We start from the raw sequence: 13707 nt of genomic DNA, 5'->3' as shown, positions 1-13707 counted from the left end.
TCACACAGGCTCCATCATAGTACAGATATAGCACACAGACTCCACGTGGACTCAAATAATACCTAGCATGCATGTACTAGCGCAAAACTAGATGTTTTGTCATACAAAACATGACATGCACGCTGATCAAAGGAGATCGGTGGATTAAAAAGCCAAAGATACCATGAAAGGCTCTATGAAAGGAATAGGCTGCAGCCTGTCCGTCCACATCTCCTAGACCAGTGGCTTTCAACGAGGGCTTCTTGAGGAAGTTCCAGGGGGTCCCCATGAAAATGTATTTCACCGTTTCATTTCACTAGAATTTAGCACAGTGAGAGAATATATAAGAGTGACTGCTCCAACCATAGGTTTCCCACTCCCATCTCCCCAACAGTTATGTCATTCTGGACTAAGCCATGTCTAACAGCAAACATCTTGTCAGGAGGGTTCCTGAGACGAGATCTTATCGAATGGGGGGTATGCGGCCTAGACATGGGGGTCCTCGACATGAAAAAGGTTAAGAATCACTGTTATAGACTACGAGAGAGCCTTGACACGCCAAGTCTAACATACTCAACCTGTTCCAAGTAGTTATCCTGCCCCCTGAGTCATTGTCTTGTATCTCATCCTGTATACTAGCGCTTGTAGTCCTCTGCCTCTTTGTTCTTAGTTCTATTTACTACTTTAATTTCATAATTTTCTTATATACTTTGATTCTATTGCTATGTGTGCATATATATATATATATATATATATATATATATATATATATATATATATATATATTACATGTACCTATTGCTCCTATGTCTTCCCATTGCAAACATGGGAACTCTCTAACCCCTGTCCCTGTTTCCCTTTCTCTCTGAGTCATTGACTCGAGTCATTATACAGATTGCAGTGACTGTTCTTCTACCCCATATTGGTTATGAGCACCACCGAGGTCATGGATCAGTATTCTGTCCGACCTACAACGTCTACACCATGCCTGCTCTACTTCATTGCTGGGCTAAGTACTTCTATTCTAGGCATAAAAGAAAATATTGTTTGTTTCCTGTTGGCCATGGGTAGGTAGGGAATTTATTTAATTTAATTTTTTATTTTATTCTTTCCCACGGCAACTATATATGGAATTTCTTTATTTAATTAAAATGTTCACAACAACATGGATGCATGTACTCTGCCAGCATGTTTAATATCCATAATACTAAAGGTTTGACTAAGATTTTTATGACACTTTATTGTATAAAAAAAAGAATAAAATCTTTTATTATTTACATTTTTTTTTTTTTACTCCTAAAATAAATTGGGTCGCACCTAAATCGGTTATATTCATATATGCTTATTACATGTATGTATTGCTCCTATGTCCGCCCAATACAAACACGGGAACTCTCTAAACCCTGGATGTCTCATGGTGATGGCCAAGGTGGTGTGATCTTCTCTACGTCGCCCCCATACTTCAAATTGATCCGAGGGGATAAATACATACATACATTCATCCATCCAAATGGAATATGACTGATATTTTTAGCTCTGAGCATTCATATTTAGCCTTTCTTATTTTCATACCAGCACTCGTTTCCCTATGCTTTTTCTTTTGTTGTTGTGGTTCTTAGCTCGATTTTATTTAAATGTTTAAAAATAAATCTTATGTACCTTAGTTGCTATTGCATGTACATATATGTGTTTTATTACATGTATGTACATACATACCAACTATTTGCCTGTTTTATTCTCCACCCATCTATCATCCATAGCAACACTATATCACCGACATCCAAGTTGGGGGATCCCCCTTTGAACAGCCCATCTGAGGTTTCTCTCCTCCGCATCGCCTGTGGTGCTTTTTTCCTATTGCTAGGTTTTTAGTGAGTTTTTCCTTATCTTCATTGGGGAATGTCTGGGATTGTCACATATTTGGATTTTATGGTGGTTTTCTTGATTTATTGTGATAAACTTTACTTGTTCAAAGAAGACTTGTACAGCCCATGGGGGTATTACCTTGTGATTTCGGGCTTTACAAAATACATTTGATTTGATTTACTGTGGGTGAATTTATAATAAATCACAAGATACTCTAGATGAGATGAGAAGAAAGCAAACAGTGGAGCTTATCACAGACCCAACACTGGTACACGCCCTCTATAAGGATGCCAGACATGACTGTCTGTGTGCAAACTAGGGCCCAACAGATATTGGTGTAACTGATATTGGCCTTTCAGAGATATACAATACTCTGGTAATAAATTCCACCAAATACTAGGGATGGGTCCTAACAACTGAATATTATATAAAAAAATTTAAAAAATGATATATATATGCAGGTTATTGCCTCCAATAAAGTCCTGAACCGTGGTGACTGAAAAGCAATTTTCAACTTCAGCCACAGTAAATTTCGCAGAGTAAATTTTACTCAAACTGAGTACATTTTACTCAAACTGAACTAAAATGTTACTCAGTTTGAGTAAAATTTACTCTGCGAAATTTACTGTGCACTAGGATGGAGTAGCCCCATGGCAAACTTCAAGAAAATGTAGTGAAACTAGCGGCTGGGTGGCACAGCGGACATTGCACTCGTCACCAACGCAAGAGACACCGGGTTCGACTCCGGCTGTCGGCGTTGCCTCCGGCTTGGGCCAGTCGTCATACTAACTCAATTGGCAGAGTTAGCGGGTGGAAGTCGATGGGTGGTAATCTGGACGTTGTGGACAGCGACTCCTACAGGTCGGTTGGGGACGCCTGCACAGCAGAGACAGGAAATGGCAAGGGTAGTGTGAGCCTCCCACACGTTACACCTCGCCAATGAGAGTCCGTGCTGGCAGGTGAAAAGATGTGACAGACTGCCTCCTCGTGTATCGGAGGGGACATGTGATGCAAGGCTTCTATCCTCCCTACAACCGGCCAGTGGGGGGCATATGTGAGCAATGTTCAAGACAGGGGAGGGGAGAATTGGCACAGCGGGTAATTGGGATGGGAGAAAAATTGAAAAAGAGAAAAAGTGGATAAAAAGATAGTGAAACTATTTCGTTTTTTACTTCCTGGATGTCAGCCATTGATCAGATCTCACAACAAGGCTAATAACGTTAGCTCCGCGCTGGAGTGGACTACCAGCGCTCCACAGGACTAAACGAGGCATAATGATTTTACTGCAACGAATGTTATAATAAAAGCCCTTCGTTCTATACACAAAAAAAAAGATTTAAAAAAAATTAATAATACATTTATTATTTTTTTATCTGCCCTATCTTGATATCGGACCGATACCGATGTGTAAAAAAACGGCCATATCGGCCGATATTATATCGGCGGCCGATATATTGTGCATCACTAGTACAGGCCCTAAATGTCCTGTATCGGTTGAGTCCTGGTAGTGTGCACATTGGTACAGGCCCTAAACGTCCTGTATCGGTTGGGTCCTGGTAGTGTGCACATTGGTACGGGCCCTAAACGTCCTGTATCGGTTGGGTCCTGGTAGTGTGCACATTGGTACAGGCCCTAAACGTCCTGTATCGGTTGGGTCCTGGTAGTGTGCACATTGGTACGGGCCCTAAACGTCCTGTATCTCTTGGGTCCTGGTGCAAAGCAGTGTGCAGCTGCTGTCTAGTGTCTACATGACAAGGGACGCCCCCTCGACCACTCACTCCTACATTCCCTGCGTGAGGGGTTACGCCCGCACTACATTCCCAAATATCCCGGTCCCTACCTCCCCACCCAACTCACTGACAAACACTAGATCCACTTGCATCACGTCTCCTCGGAGCAACCGCCCCCCCAAATATGACCCTTCAAGCATGCAGATTGCAGACCTAAAACAAAACGAGTAAATAATAATAAGCAACACAGCTTCAGAAGCACACTGGATAGCAGGCAAGGCAAACTAATGCAAATCAAAACACCTATCCCAGACTTCTGCAGATTTGCTAAATGATCCCAGTTGATTCACCAGCTCGTGGATGGACGATATGCCCACTCCTTTATCTAGATACCAGGCAAAATTCTAAATCCCCTCCAACTATGTTCGGGAATAGATTTGAGACACAGGGAAGGCCTGTAGTCTCATTTAACCTCTTTGGGGAAAACTCCCTTTGCTTGGCCACGGCTAGGCAAAATGTGTAACCTGAGCTAAAAGAGAGAGACTGGGTGTGACAGGTAGAGCTAGAGGGGCTACAGGGAAACTGCTAAGAGACACACACAGATAGCCTGGACACAAAAGAGCAAGAGACAGTGTGTGAGAGTGAGAGAGAGAGACACGTCACACACACACCTTGTGCAGCTCGATGGACTCAATCCACTGCAGTCTGTGCTCGGGGTCCTCGGCCCGCAGGTACCACATGCTGTCGTTGACGCTCATGTCAAAACGACACTCGTCAAACTCGTGAGGCTGTGAGGAGAAAAGAACAAAGAAGATACAGGTTGATGAATAATAGAAGAAGAGAAGAGATGTCAACAGAGCACATCAAAGACACAGAAGTCAAGAAGAAGACCAACATATTGAACCACGCACAGATCGGCCATCAGTTTCCAGAATATGAGAAACACAGGGGCGACAGTGGCTCAGGGGGTAGTGCGGTTGTCTGGTAATCGGAACATTCCTGGTCCGATTCCTGCTCCTCCCTGCAGTGTCCTTGAGCAAGACACTTAACCCCTAACTGCTCCTGAAGACCAGGTTGGCACCTTGCATGGTTGCCTCCGCCGTCTGTGTGTGAATGTGTGAGTGAATGTGGAGGCATAAATTGTAAAACACTCTGGATAAAAGCGCTATATAAACACAGACCATTTACATTATTGTGTGTGAGAAACACATTTATTTCCCTTTCTTCCAGAATGTCTAGTCTGTATGTCTCCAGGCTCGACCGTGTAGAAGACCAAAGTCTAGTCTGTATGTCTCCAGGCTCGACCGTGTAGAAGACCAAATTCCTCCAGCACGCCTTCCCCTCAACCCCCTGGGTCACCTAGACCTTTCCTCATCATACTTCTCCCTCCTACTATTTGGCCTATTCCTACACCCCCCCCCCCCCCCCCCACACACACACACACTCTCCTCCCCTGCTCTATTCTTCATTCTTTACTCCACCCTACTCTACTCCTACCCCTGACCGCCTCAGGAATCCAAGCACGTGCAGCAGGAATGTTACCGTTTCCTCTGAGATTAGTATTGAACCGCAGTTATTCCACGGTAGAGAAGTCAGACGGAGCTGATTTTCTTCCTCCGCGCCAGTGTTAATTTTGGCAGCTATTTTCATTTTAGTTTTAGTCTTAGTCATGTGTCAAGTGCTCCTTTTTCGTTTATCATATTTAGTCATCTTCATTTATTTTTCGTTTAGTCAGTTTTACTCAACTAAATGTCTGAGCTTAGTCAGTTTGTCTCAATTTTGTCTTTTTTGTTTTAGTCTAGATTTTGTCGACGAAAACGGATGACATTTGTCTATTTTTAGTTCATGTACAAAAAAAGAAATATTATATAAATTATAAAACTTTTTCTTTTCTTTTTTACAGCTACTGTTTTATATATATACTGTTTTTTAGTAATAACTAGAAAGTAATGGTATTTATTCAACAACAGGTGATTGTATAGATTAGTATTAGTATCATTAAAAGTTCTATGCTCAACTATGCTTCACCCACGGAAAGGTTGTTGGCACATTGGTTCCACACGGACATTATACGTTGTTGCGCACTTCCTCCTATCCAGAAGGCTCCGTTTAGGTTAGCTAGTAGCAGAGGCTCTGTTGCGATTTTAAATGCACAATAAATATTCAACATTCTCTTTTGAGACTTCGCCTCAGACTCTTATCATTTGGCACTAAAAGCTAAACATTGTCACCGGTATGGCTGTCCGCAACATGTCATTAATTGTGTGCGATAAGTCGATCAGTTAGCCACATTAGCGTGAGCTAGGTTAACCGCGAGCTAGATGGAAATACAAACAATGTAACGTTACTGGTGAAAAAGTGATTTACCTTGGAATACTCCTTTGCCAACTTGCTGTACTTTGCTTGCAGGTCTGCAGCTGGATTATGAATAGTCCCAACTTTAGCCAAGGTAACGTTAAGCTAAAACTAGCTTTTCAAATAGCTCCAGCTAATGCTAATAAAGAGCTCCCCGTCACACTTCTCAACTCGGGACGAGGGCATTAAGTTATAATTATTTTGTCTCGTCTTGTTTTAGTCAACAATATCAACATACATGAAGAGAATTTCGTCCTGGTTTTTGTAAATTACATTTTTGTGTCCTCAGCTGTGGTCAACGATATTTAATAAACTATTTAGTCTCGTTAGCGTTACATGGTCTTCAATAACGTGACGTCACATCTCGTTGTCGTCATGAAAAAAACCTTCGTTGACGAAGATCTTTCGTCACCATTTTAGTTGACAAAATTAACACTGCTCCGCGCTGTGTTCCTCTTCAGCACCATGAGGACTAGAACTGCACTCTGCAGACTGATGTCACCTCATGTAGCCCAAGTTTAACCAGGTTTCTTAAATCACACTCATGCGCACACATATGCACACAGTCATGCACACGCACTGAATGTCAGCTTGCATAATTTAATGCAAAAATTGCCGTTACACATAATCCTTCTAGTTTCCATTTCACATGGCTGGAGAACATCTGTGATGCTGGAGGCCAAGTAGCTTTTCTTTAACCCTGCACTAGAATCTAGATCACCTACCAGCTCAAAGTAGAAGAGTTCCCTCAGGGGCAGATGGAAGATTTGGCATCTCTTCAATGTTTTAACTTTCATTGTTGGTTAAGGACCAAGATGAGGAGCATTGTTCAGTCATAGACATACACACCCCCCCCCCACCTTGGTCAGTCCTTCATGCCAGTAGCCATCAGGCTCCACAACCGTGGGCATGGACTGCTGCCAATCGTTGGAGAACTAAAGAACTGTTAAGACTGTCTGATTCTTAAACACTGCACAAACTCTGGCACAGTGTGCTACTATTATTACCGATAGAATATACTGCCATTCCACTATTATTATTATTATGTTCTACTCCATTATTATTACTATTTCTATTATTATTAGGGATGTCCGATATTATCGGCCTACTGATATTATCGACCGATATCGGCAGTAAAATGTGATATCGGAAAATATCTGTATCGGTTTTCAAAAAAAAGAAAAACTTATATATATTATTATTATTATTTTTTTTTTTTTTTTACATTTCTATAACCTTTATTTACCCAGGCAAGCAAGTAAGAACAAATTCTGATTTTATTTATTGTCAAAAGTATGCATAATGTTGTGTTAATTCCACAACAAGAGATATGTAATGTTATTACCTGAAATTATTCCATTTTTGGGGGGGGGGGAACCCTGCATATATCGGTTGATATCGGTATCGGAAATTAAGAGTTGGACAATATCGGTATATCGGTATCGGTAAAAAAGCCAATATCGAGCATCCCTTATTATCTTTTTCCCTACCTGTACCTCTCCTCCCCCATGTAGCGTTGACACCTGAATTTCCCCAAGGGGATTAATAAAGGAACACTTGCCTTGATCCAACTTCAGGCCAGGGCCCTACTCCAGCGAACCGAGACACCCTCAGGGAAATCTGTTCATTCTGAGAAACCCAGCTGAGCCCATTAAAAGTGTGCTGATGTAAGGCTGCATCAGCCAAGGCCTATAGACCTACGCTTTACAGTCCAGTTTATAACTCTCACCTTCCTGCCTTCACCAGTAGGAGCTGACTGGTCAGTATCTCATTGACGGAGCACTCTTTAAGTCAGACTACTGTGTAACTGCCAATGCTGCGTTTACAGTGTGCTGTGCATAGGACTACACTAGCATCTCAGGAGGCACAGTATGGATGGATGAGGAGGCTATTCCACAAAGTCGTGTGTGTCAGTTGACATAATAAAAACACATCAGACAAGAGGCACTACTCAAGACAGAACTAGCAGAGATTGGATATAGAGGCACAACTCAAGACAGAACTAGCAAAGATTGGATGTAGAGGCACTACTCAAGACAGAACTAGCAGAGTTTGGATGTAGAGGCACTACTCAAGACAGAACTAGCAGAGTTTGGATGTAGAGGCACTACTCAAGACAGAACAGAGATCGGATGTAGAGACTCTACTCAAGACAGAACTAGCAGAGTTTGGATGTAGAGGCACTACTCAAGACAGAACTAGCAGAGTTTGGATGTAGAGGCACTACTCAAGACAGAACTAGCAGAGTTTGGATGTAGAGGCACTACTCAAGACAGAACTAGCAGAGTTTGGATGTAGAGGCACTACTCAAGACAGAACTAGCAGAGTTTGGATGTAGAGGCACTACTCAAGACAGAACAGAGATCGGATGTAGAGGCACTACTCAAGACAGAACAGAGATCGGATGTAGAGACTCTACTCAAGACAGAACTAGCAGAGATTGGTAGCACTCGGCTGTGGTCAGTGCTCAACAATGTTAACCAAGGCAGAATGTAAGTACATTGTAAAACTACAATGCATGTGGTAATCCGCAATAATGAATTATGTCGACCAAATCAACAGTATCAGTGGAAGTTCTATGACTTCCGGATATGCAGATCTGGTGTCGGCTGGATGGACCATACTTATATACTCTAGGCTCCGTTACCCATACTGTACGAACTCCGAACTCTGTTTCCTATACTCAATATACCTGCCTACTGTCTTCACTGTCTACAACTGCCTTACACTGTAATCATAACTACCTACCTCAAACTAGGGCTGCTCGATTATAATTACAATTATTTTTAAATCACGATTATTAAACAAAATGTCTCATTGATTTGAGAACATCATATGACAATGAATGAATTTGTTTTACCTTTCTTCTTGACTAAAGGCTGCCTCTTTGTCATGTTCTACAAGTTACCAAAGACGTTTCAAAATAACTGGAGAAACATGCCATGGCTCCCTCCTCCTTCTCAACACAAGCTGATATACTACTGTTTGGGCTTGAGGGGGAGCAGAGCGCACCACTGTGGAGGAAGGCACAATAATAGTTGTATCTCGATTATCTTGTTTTCATGATCGTGGGAAGCCAAAATCAGAATTGAAACTTGATTAATCGACCAGCCCTACCTCAAACTATTGTCTATGTCTACCCATATAACTCTGTATGATGGCATGTACAATAATGCTGTATATACCTTATATATATAAATAATTTACCATATATTTATCCACTTCTGTCTGTATATACCTGCATATAATCCTTTTTAAATACCTGTACATACTATATCTATATATATGTACATATACCTTACCTTCTCTTGCTAGTTATACCACTGGCCAGTATGATTTACTACCATAGTGTATTTATAACTATCATTGTACATAATACTATACACTGCACTTACATCTGATTAGCACCATTACTCAGTAGTCCTCATTTATATTTTTTATATCCAGTGTCCTCATTTATATTTTTTATATCCAGTTTAATCACCTGTACATTGTATATTGCACTTTAATGTTACATTTGCACTCTGGTTTTGATTTTTATTTTATTACGGATCCCCATTAGCTGGTGTCATTGCAACCAGCTAGTCTAATATGTCTAAAATTACATGCAAGCACAGAAACAGAAGAAATAAATACTTTACAGTGTTAAATACAATTTAAGATTATTTTAAAAAGTGAATCTACTGTAAATGCAGCAGAGGGTTTGAGGCAGGTTATTCCAAAGAGTTAATGCTCTAAAAATAAAATATCTCCTTAAAGCCAAACTCATATTCATTGTACTGCCAAACTCCTTTTCATTGTACTGCACATACACTGCACTACATACATTTATATTATATAATCTGCATTGTAGGTTTTGGCCTTTTCATGGGCCATGTTGACATTTTTTTTTTTTTTTTTAATTACGTCAACATTTAAAAAATTCTTATGTAAGAATATGACCTCAAAACTCAGTATAGATATATCAATGCAATGGGAGATGAGCAAACTTTCTAGTCGGAGCCTGGGAAGCGGCAACCTGCACTAACCTGACAGACTGATACAGGACTGTAGCCCAAGGTAAGAAGAATCCTCAGACGGCATTTCCTGCACATTTATCAACCGTGAAAGAACAGCCTGATGCGAGTCCTGCGGCCCAACAGTGAATAACAGACCACTGTGGAGGATAAGCGGTGGCTTGTTTCCGCATTCCTCCGATCTCATACCGCGGCCTCCATCAACAGTATTAGCTCTGGGATGTTTGGTAAGTGGGGAGAGATGCAGTGATCAGTGGCTGTGTGGGTCGTATCCAACTGGGTGTGCTGGTACTGTAGGTAAACTACTGAAACCCTGTTAGGTAAACCAGGGGTTCCCAAACTTTTCAGGCCACGACCCCCAAATAACAGTGTCGGAGAGCCGTTAATTATCGGGCCGATATCAGCAATTATGACGTCATCCCGATAACATTATTGATAGCTCCGATAATATATAATACATTTTTTGGTTAAAATAAATCCGGTGTGGGTGGATTGGGATGAAGGGCGTTTGTTTTTACTGTAGGCTCCTCCCATTTTGCCAGTACTGTGCAGGGTGCGAATCATGGGGGAGCTCGGTGAGCCATGGCTCCCCTAAATCAGACATCAGCTCCCCTGAAAACATGATTTGTGAATTTTTGGGGGGTCTCTAAATTACTGAAAATAAATGCTATTTTTGCCATGCATTTATCATTTTTCTGTAATTTTCTGTATCATCATCGTGTATAATAATAAAATTAGGCTATTTTGATGCATGATTAATGATTTGCGCACTAATTCACTGTAATAGACAATAACATAAATCTGCACTGCAGATATACCCTATATCGACACTGCAGATATATACCCTACTCGTAATAGATGGCAACATGCTATTCTTGCGTTTACCATTCGGAGCGTGGCGGCGCTGCAGCCTGCAGGCACAAATCAAACTTCATCAAAAAAGCGTAATGTCGAAAGTTAAACGAAATATCAAAGAAGTAAGCCTTCTAACCAATTTTGGTTTTACAAAGAATGCGAAGCAGCCTGCTGCGGGGACTACTTCTGTCACATGCAGATTTTGAGAATTGGGCAGATCATCATCAGGTCGGTGGCGATAATGTTGCATTTGCCTACTACTATAATAATGTTAGACTCTATGTGTTTGATCGTGGACTTGTTGTTCGGTATTGGTTCATCCGTGTGTTTATGTGTAAATAGGACTGTTGTGTGTGAATTTTAGTGTTGGATCAGAGGGGTTAATCTGAGCATGTGTATTTTAATATGTGCGTCTTCATCATGCCTGCAGACCTGTGTGGTGTGGACTATGTGTGGTTCTGTAACGTTACTCATACCCAGAGTCATATTCTATGACTCTGCTCATACCTATAGCCTAATAGGGCCCATGTTGACCGGGGACGTTTTATGAGTTGTCAACTCTTGTCTGTCATTCATTTCTATGCTACAGACGCGACCGGCGCGCTCCTTTTCCCAGCGCCGTGCCTCGTGTTTTTGGGCGGAGTGCTCCCTACTAAACTAGTTCAATTTTGAAGAGGAGTGCGCTCATCAAGGTCACTTTTTTCGACCGACCAATCAACATCGAGGAAGTGGCGGAGCCGCGGCAGTCGCGAGACCCAGGAAAGCGATCTGAGTCGTTTTTTTTGGGGGGGGGTTATTACAGGCTAGCATGTGTCAATGATTAGCAACAACACTGATTTTGATGGATTTTTTGTAAGAGTCCCGCCTCCACCAATCACATGCGGCTCCCTTTGTGTGTGTGAGCAAGAGAGAGAGATAGTTCTCCAACTTGTGTGAGTTGCAGTGATCTCCTGGTTGTTCCCCATCTAGGTTATCTAACTATTGCGCTGCTGCAACTAGAAACACTGGCCTGGCCTGCTTCTAAGTTCAGTGGCCTGGCTGCATACATTTTTTTTTTTCTTCTTTTTAATCATCTGGCGGGCGACCCCCCCTGTAACACTGTTAAGTAAACTACTGTAACACTGTTAGGTAAACTACTGAAACACTGTTCGGTAAACTACTGAAACACTGTTAAGTAAACTACTGTAACACTGTTAGGTAAACTACTGAAACACTGTTAAGTAAACTACTGTAACACTGTTGTAAACTACTGTAACACTGTTAGGTAAACTACTGAAACACTGTTAGGTAAACTACTGAAACCCTGTTAGGTAAACTACTGAACCCCTGTTAGGTAAACTACTGAAACCCTGTTAAGTAAACTACTGTAACACTGGTAGGTAAACTACTGAAACACTGTTAGGTAAACTAATGTAACACTGTTAGGTAAACTAATGTAACACTGTTAGGTAAACTACTGTAACACTGTTAGGTAAACTACTGTAATATTGTTAAGTAAACTACTGAAACACTGTTAGGTAAACTACTCTGGACACTGTTAGGTAGGCCTGTTGCAATAAGCAATAAATCAATTTATCGCGCAATAATGAAAATGAATGCAATGATTTTGATGGGCGCAATTAATTGCTATTTGCGTGTTTGTTTTAATGAGGCGGGAACCAGTACCTCTCCGTGTGGGGAGGCGGGCCGCTGCCGTTACTACAGAGTAGTGTTGTCAAAAATATCGAAGTATCGATAAATATCGATACTGAATATTTAAAACAGTTACGATACTCATTTCCCGAAATACCGATACTTTCTGTAGTATCGGTACCCGCTGGCAGTGTTCTACCGGAAGTTTGTTGACACGCTGTTCAGAGCACGCTTGCCCCTCCAGCTGTTCAGAGCACGCTTCCCCCTCCAGCCCTCCCCCTCACAGAGCGAGCCGTCGGCGTCTTCACTCTTCAGTAAACATTTTAGCTGAGTGAACTAAGATGGCAGATGCAGCGCCTCCACAACTTAAAGATAAAGAAAACAGCAGAAGTGCTGTTTGGAAGTACTTCGGTTTTGAAGTAAACACAGAAGGGAAAGTTAAAGATGTCACAATGCCCATTTGCAAGCGGTGTTACAGGGCAGTGCCAACGAAAGGTGCCAACACCTCAAATATGGCAAAACACCTGAAGGACCGGCACGCGGATCTCCACAAAGAAATGAAAGAGGTTTGTGACTGAAGCATTAAACCACTAACTCTAGTTTAATACAAGATACGTTGTCTACTGATGGCGCATCATATCAACAGCTGATTCGTTGTACGTTACAGCTATTAGCTAACGTTAGATAGCTACTGCTAGTCGTTCCTCTGTTAGCTTATGCTAGCTAGCCGGCTACCGCATGGAAACGGAGTAAAATTACGTTTAAACGTTATGTCTCTCTCTCTCTCTCTCTCTCTCTCTCTCTCTCTCTCTCTCATGAAAATTGTTGTAGTCATATATTTTAGTCTTATTAACTAAAATATTTTAACCAAATAAAAAGCAGCAGCACTATTGCATAACTAAGTCATGTTTGCTATGTATTTCTTTCTTTAGAGAGAAACAACGGGTTTTAAAAGTCTTATATTTCTCTTTTCTTATAGTACCAGAGAGAAGCTGAGGAGAATCGACCAGCAACAGCACAGCAGCCTACCCTACCAGCATTACTTGAACAACAAAGGAAGTATCATGCAAACTCAAAGGAAGCCAAGAAACTTAACAGGGCTGTAGCAGAGTACATATGCATGGATCAGGTCCCTGTCTATACTGTTGAGAAACATGGGTTCAGACAACTGCTTGGACAGTTAAATAACAAGTATTCCCTTCCTTCACGGAACCACTTCATGTCAACTGAAATCCCTGCCCTATATAATGAAACAAAAGACAAAATCATGGAGA

General features: G+C 41.5%; 1 protein-coding gene across 2 annotated transcripts in view; it reads right to left on the bottom strand.

Annotated features, from left to right (window-relative positions):
- Positions 1-13707, bottom strand: part of LOC311240895 (ceramide transfer protein-like) — a 111508-nt gene that overhangs the window by 83590 nt on the left and 14211 nt on the right. For both annotated transcript variants that reach the window (XM_084329503.1, XM_084329504.1), the window contains exon 3: positions 4247-4363. In XM_084329503.1, the coding sequence (XP_084185629.1) occupies positions 4247-4363 (117 nt within the window). The remainder of the gene's footprint in view (positions 1-4246; positions 4364-13707) is intronic.

The sequence above is a fragment of the Notolepis coatsorum genome (genome assembly GCF_963971535.1).
Source record: "Notolepis coatsorum genome assembly, chromosome: 1".
NCBI lineage: Eukaryota > Metazoa > Chordata > Actinopteri > Aulopiformes > Paralepididae > Notolepis > Notolepis coatsorum.
This window is presented reverse-complemented; position numbering and strand designations above follow the sequence as displayed.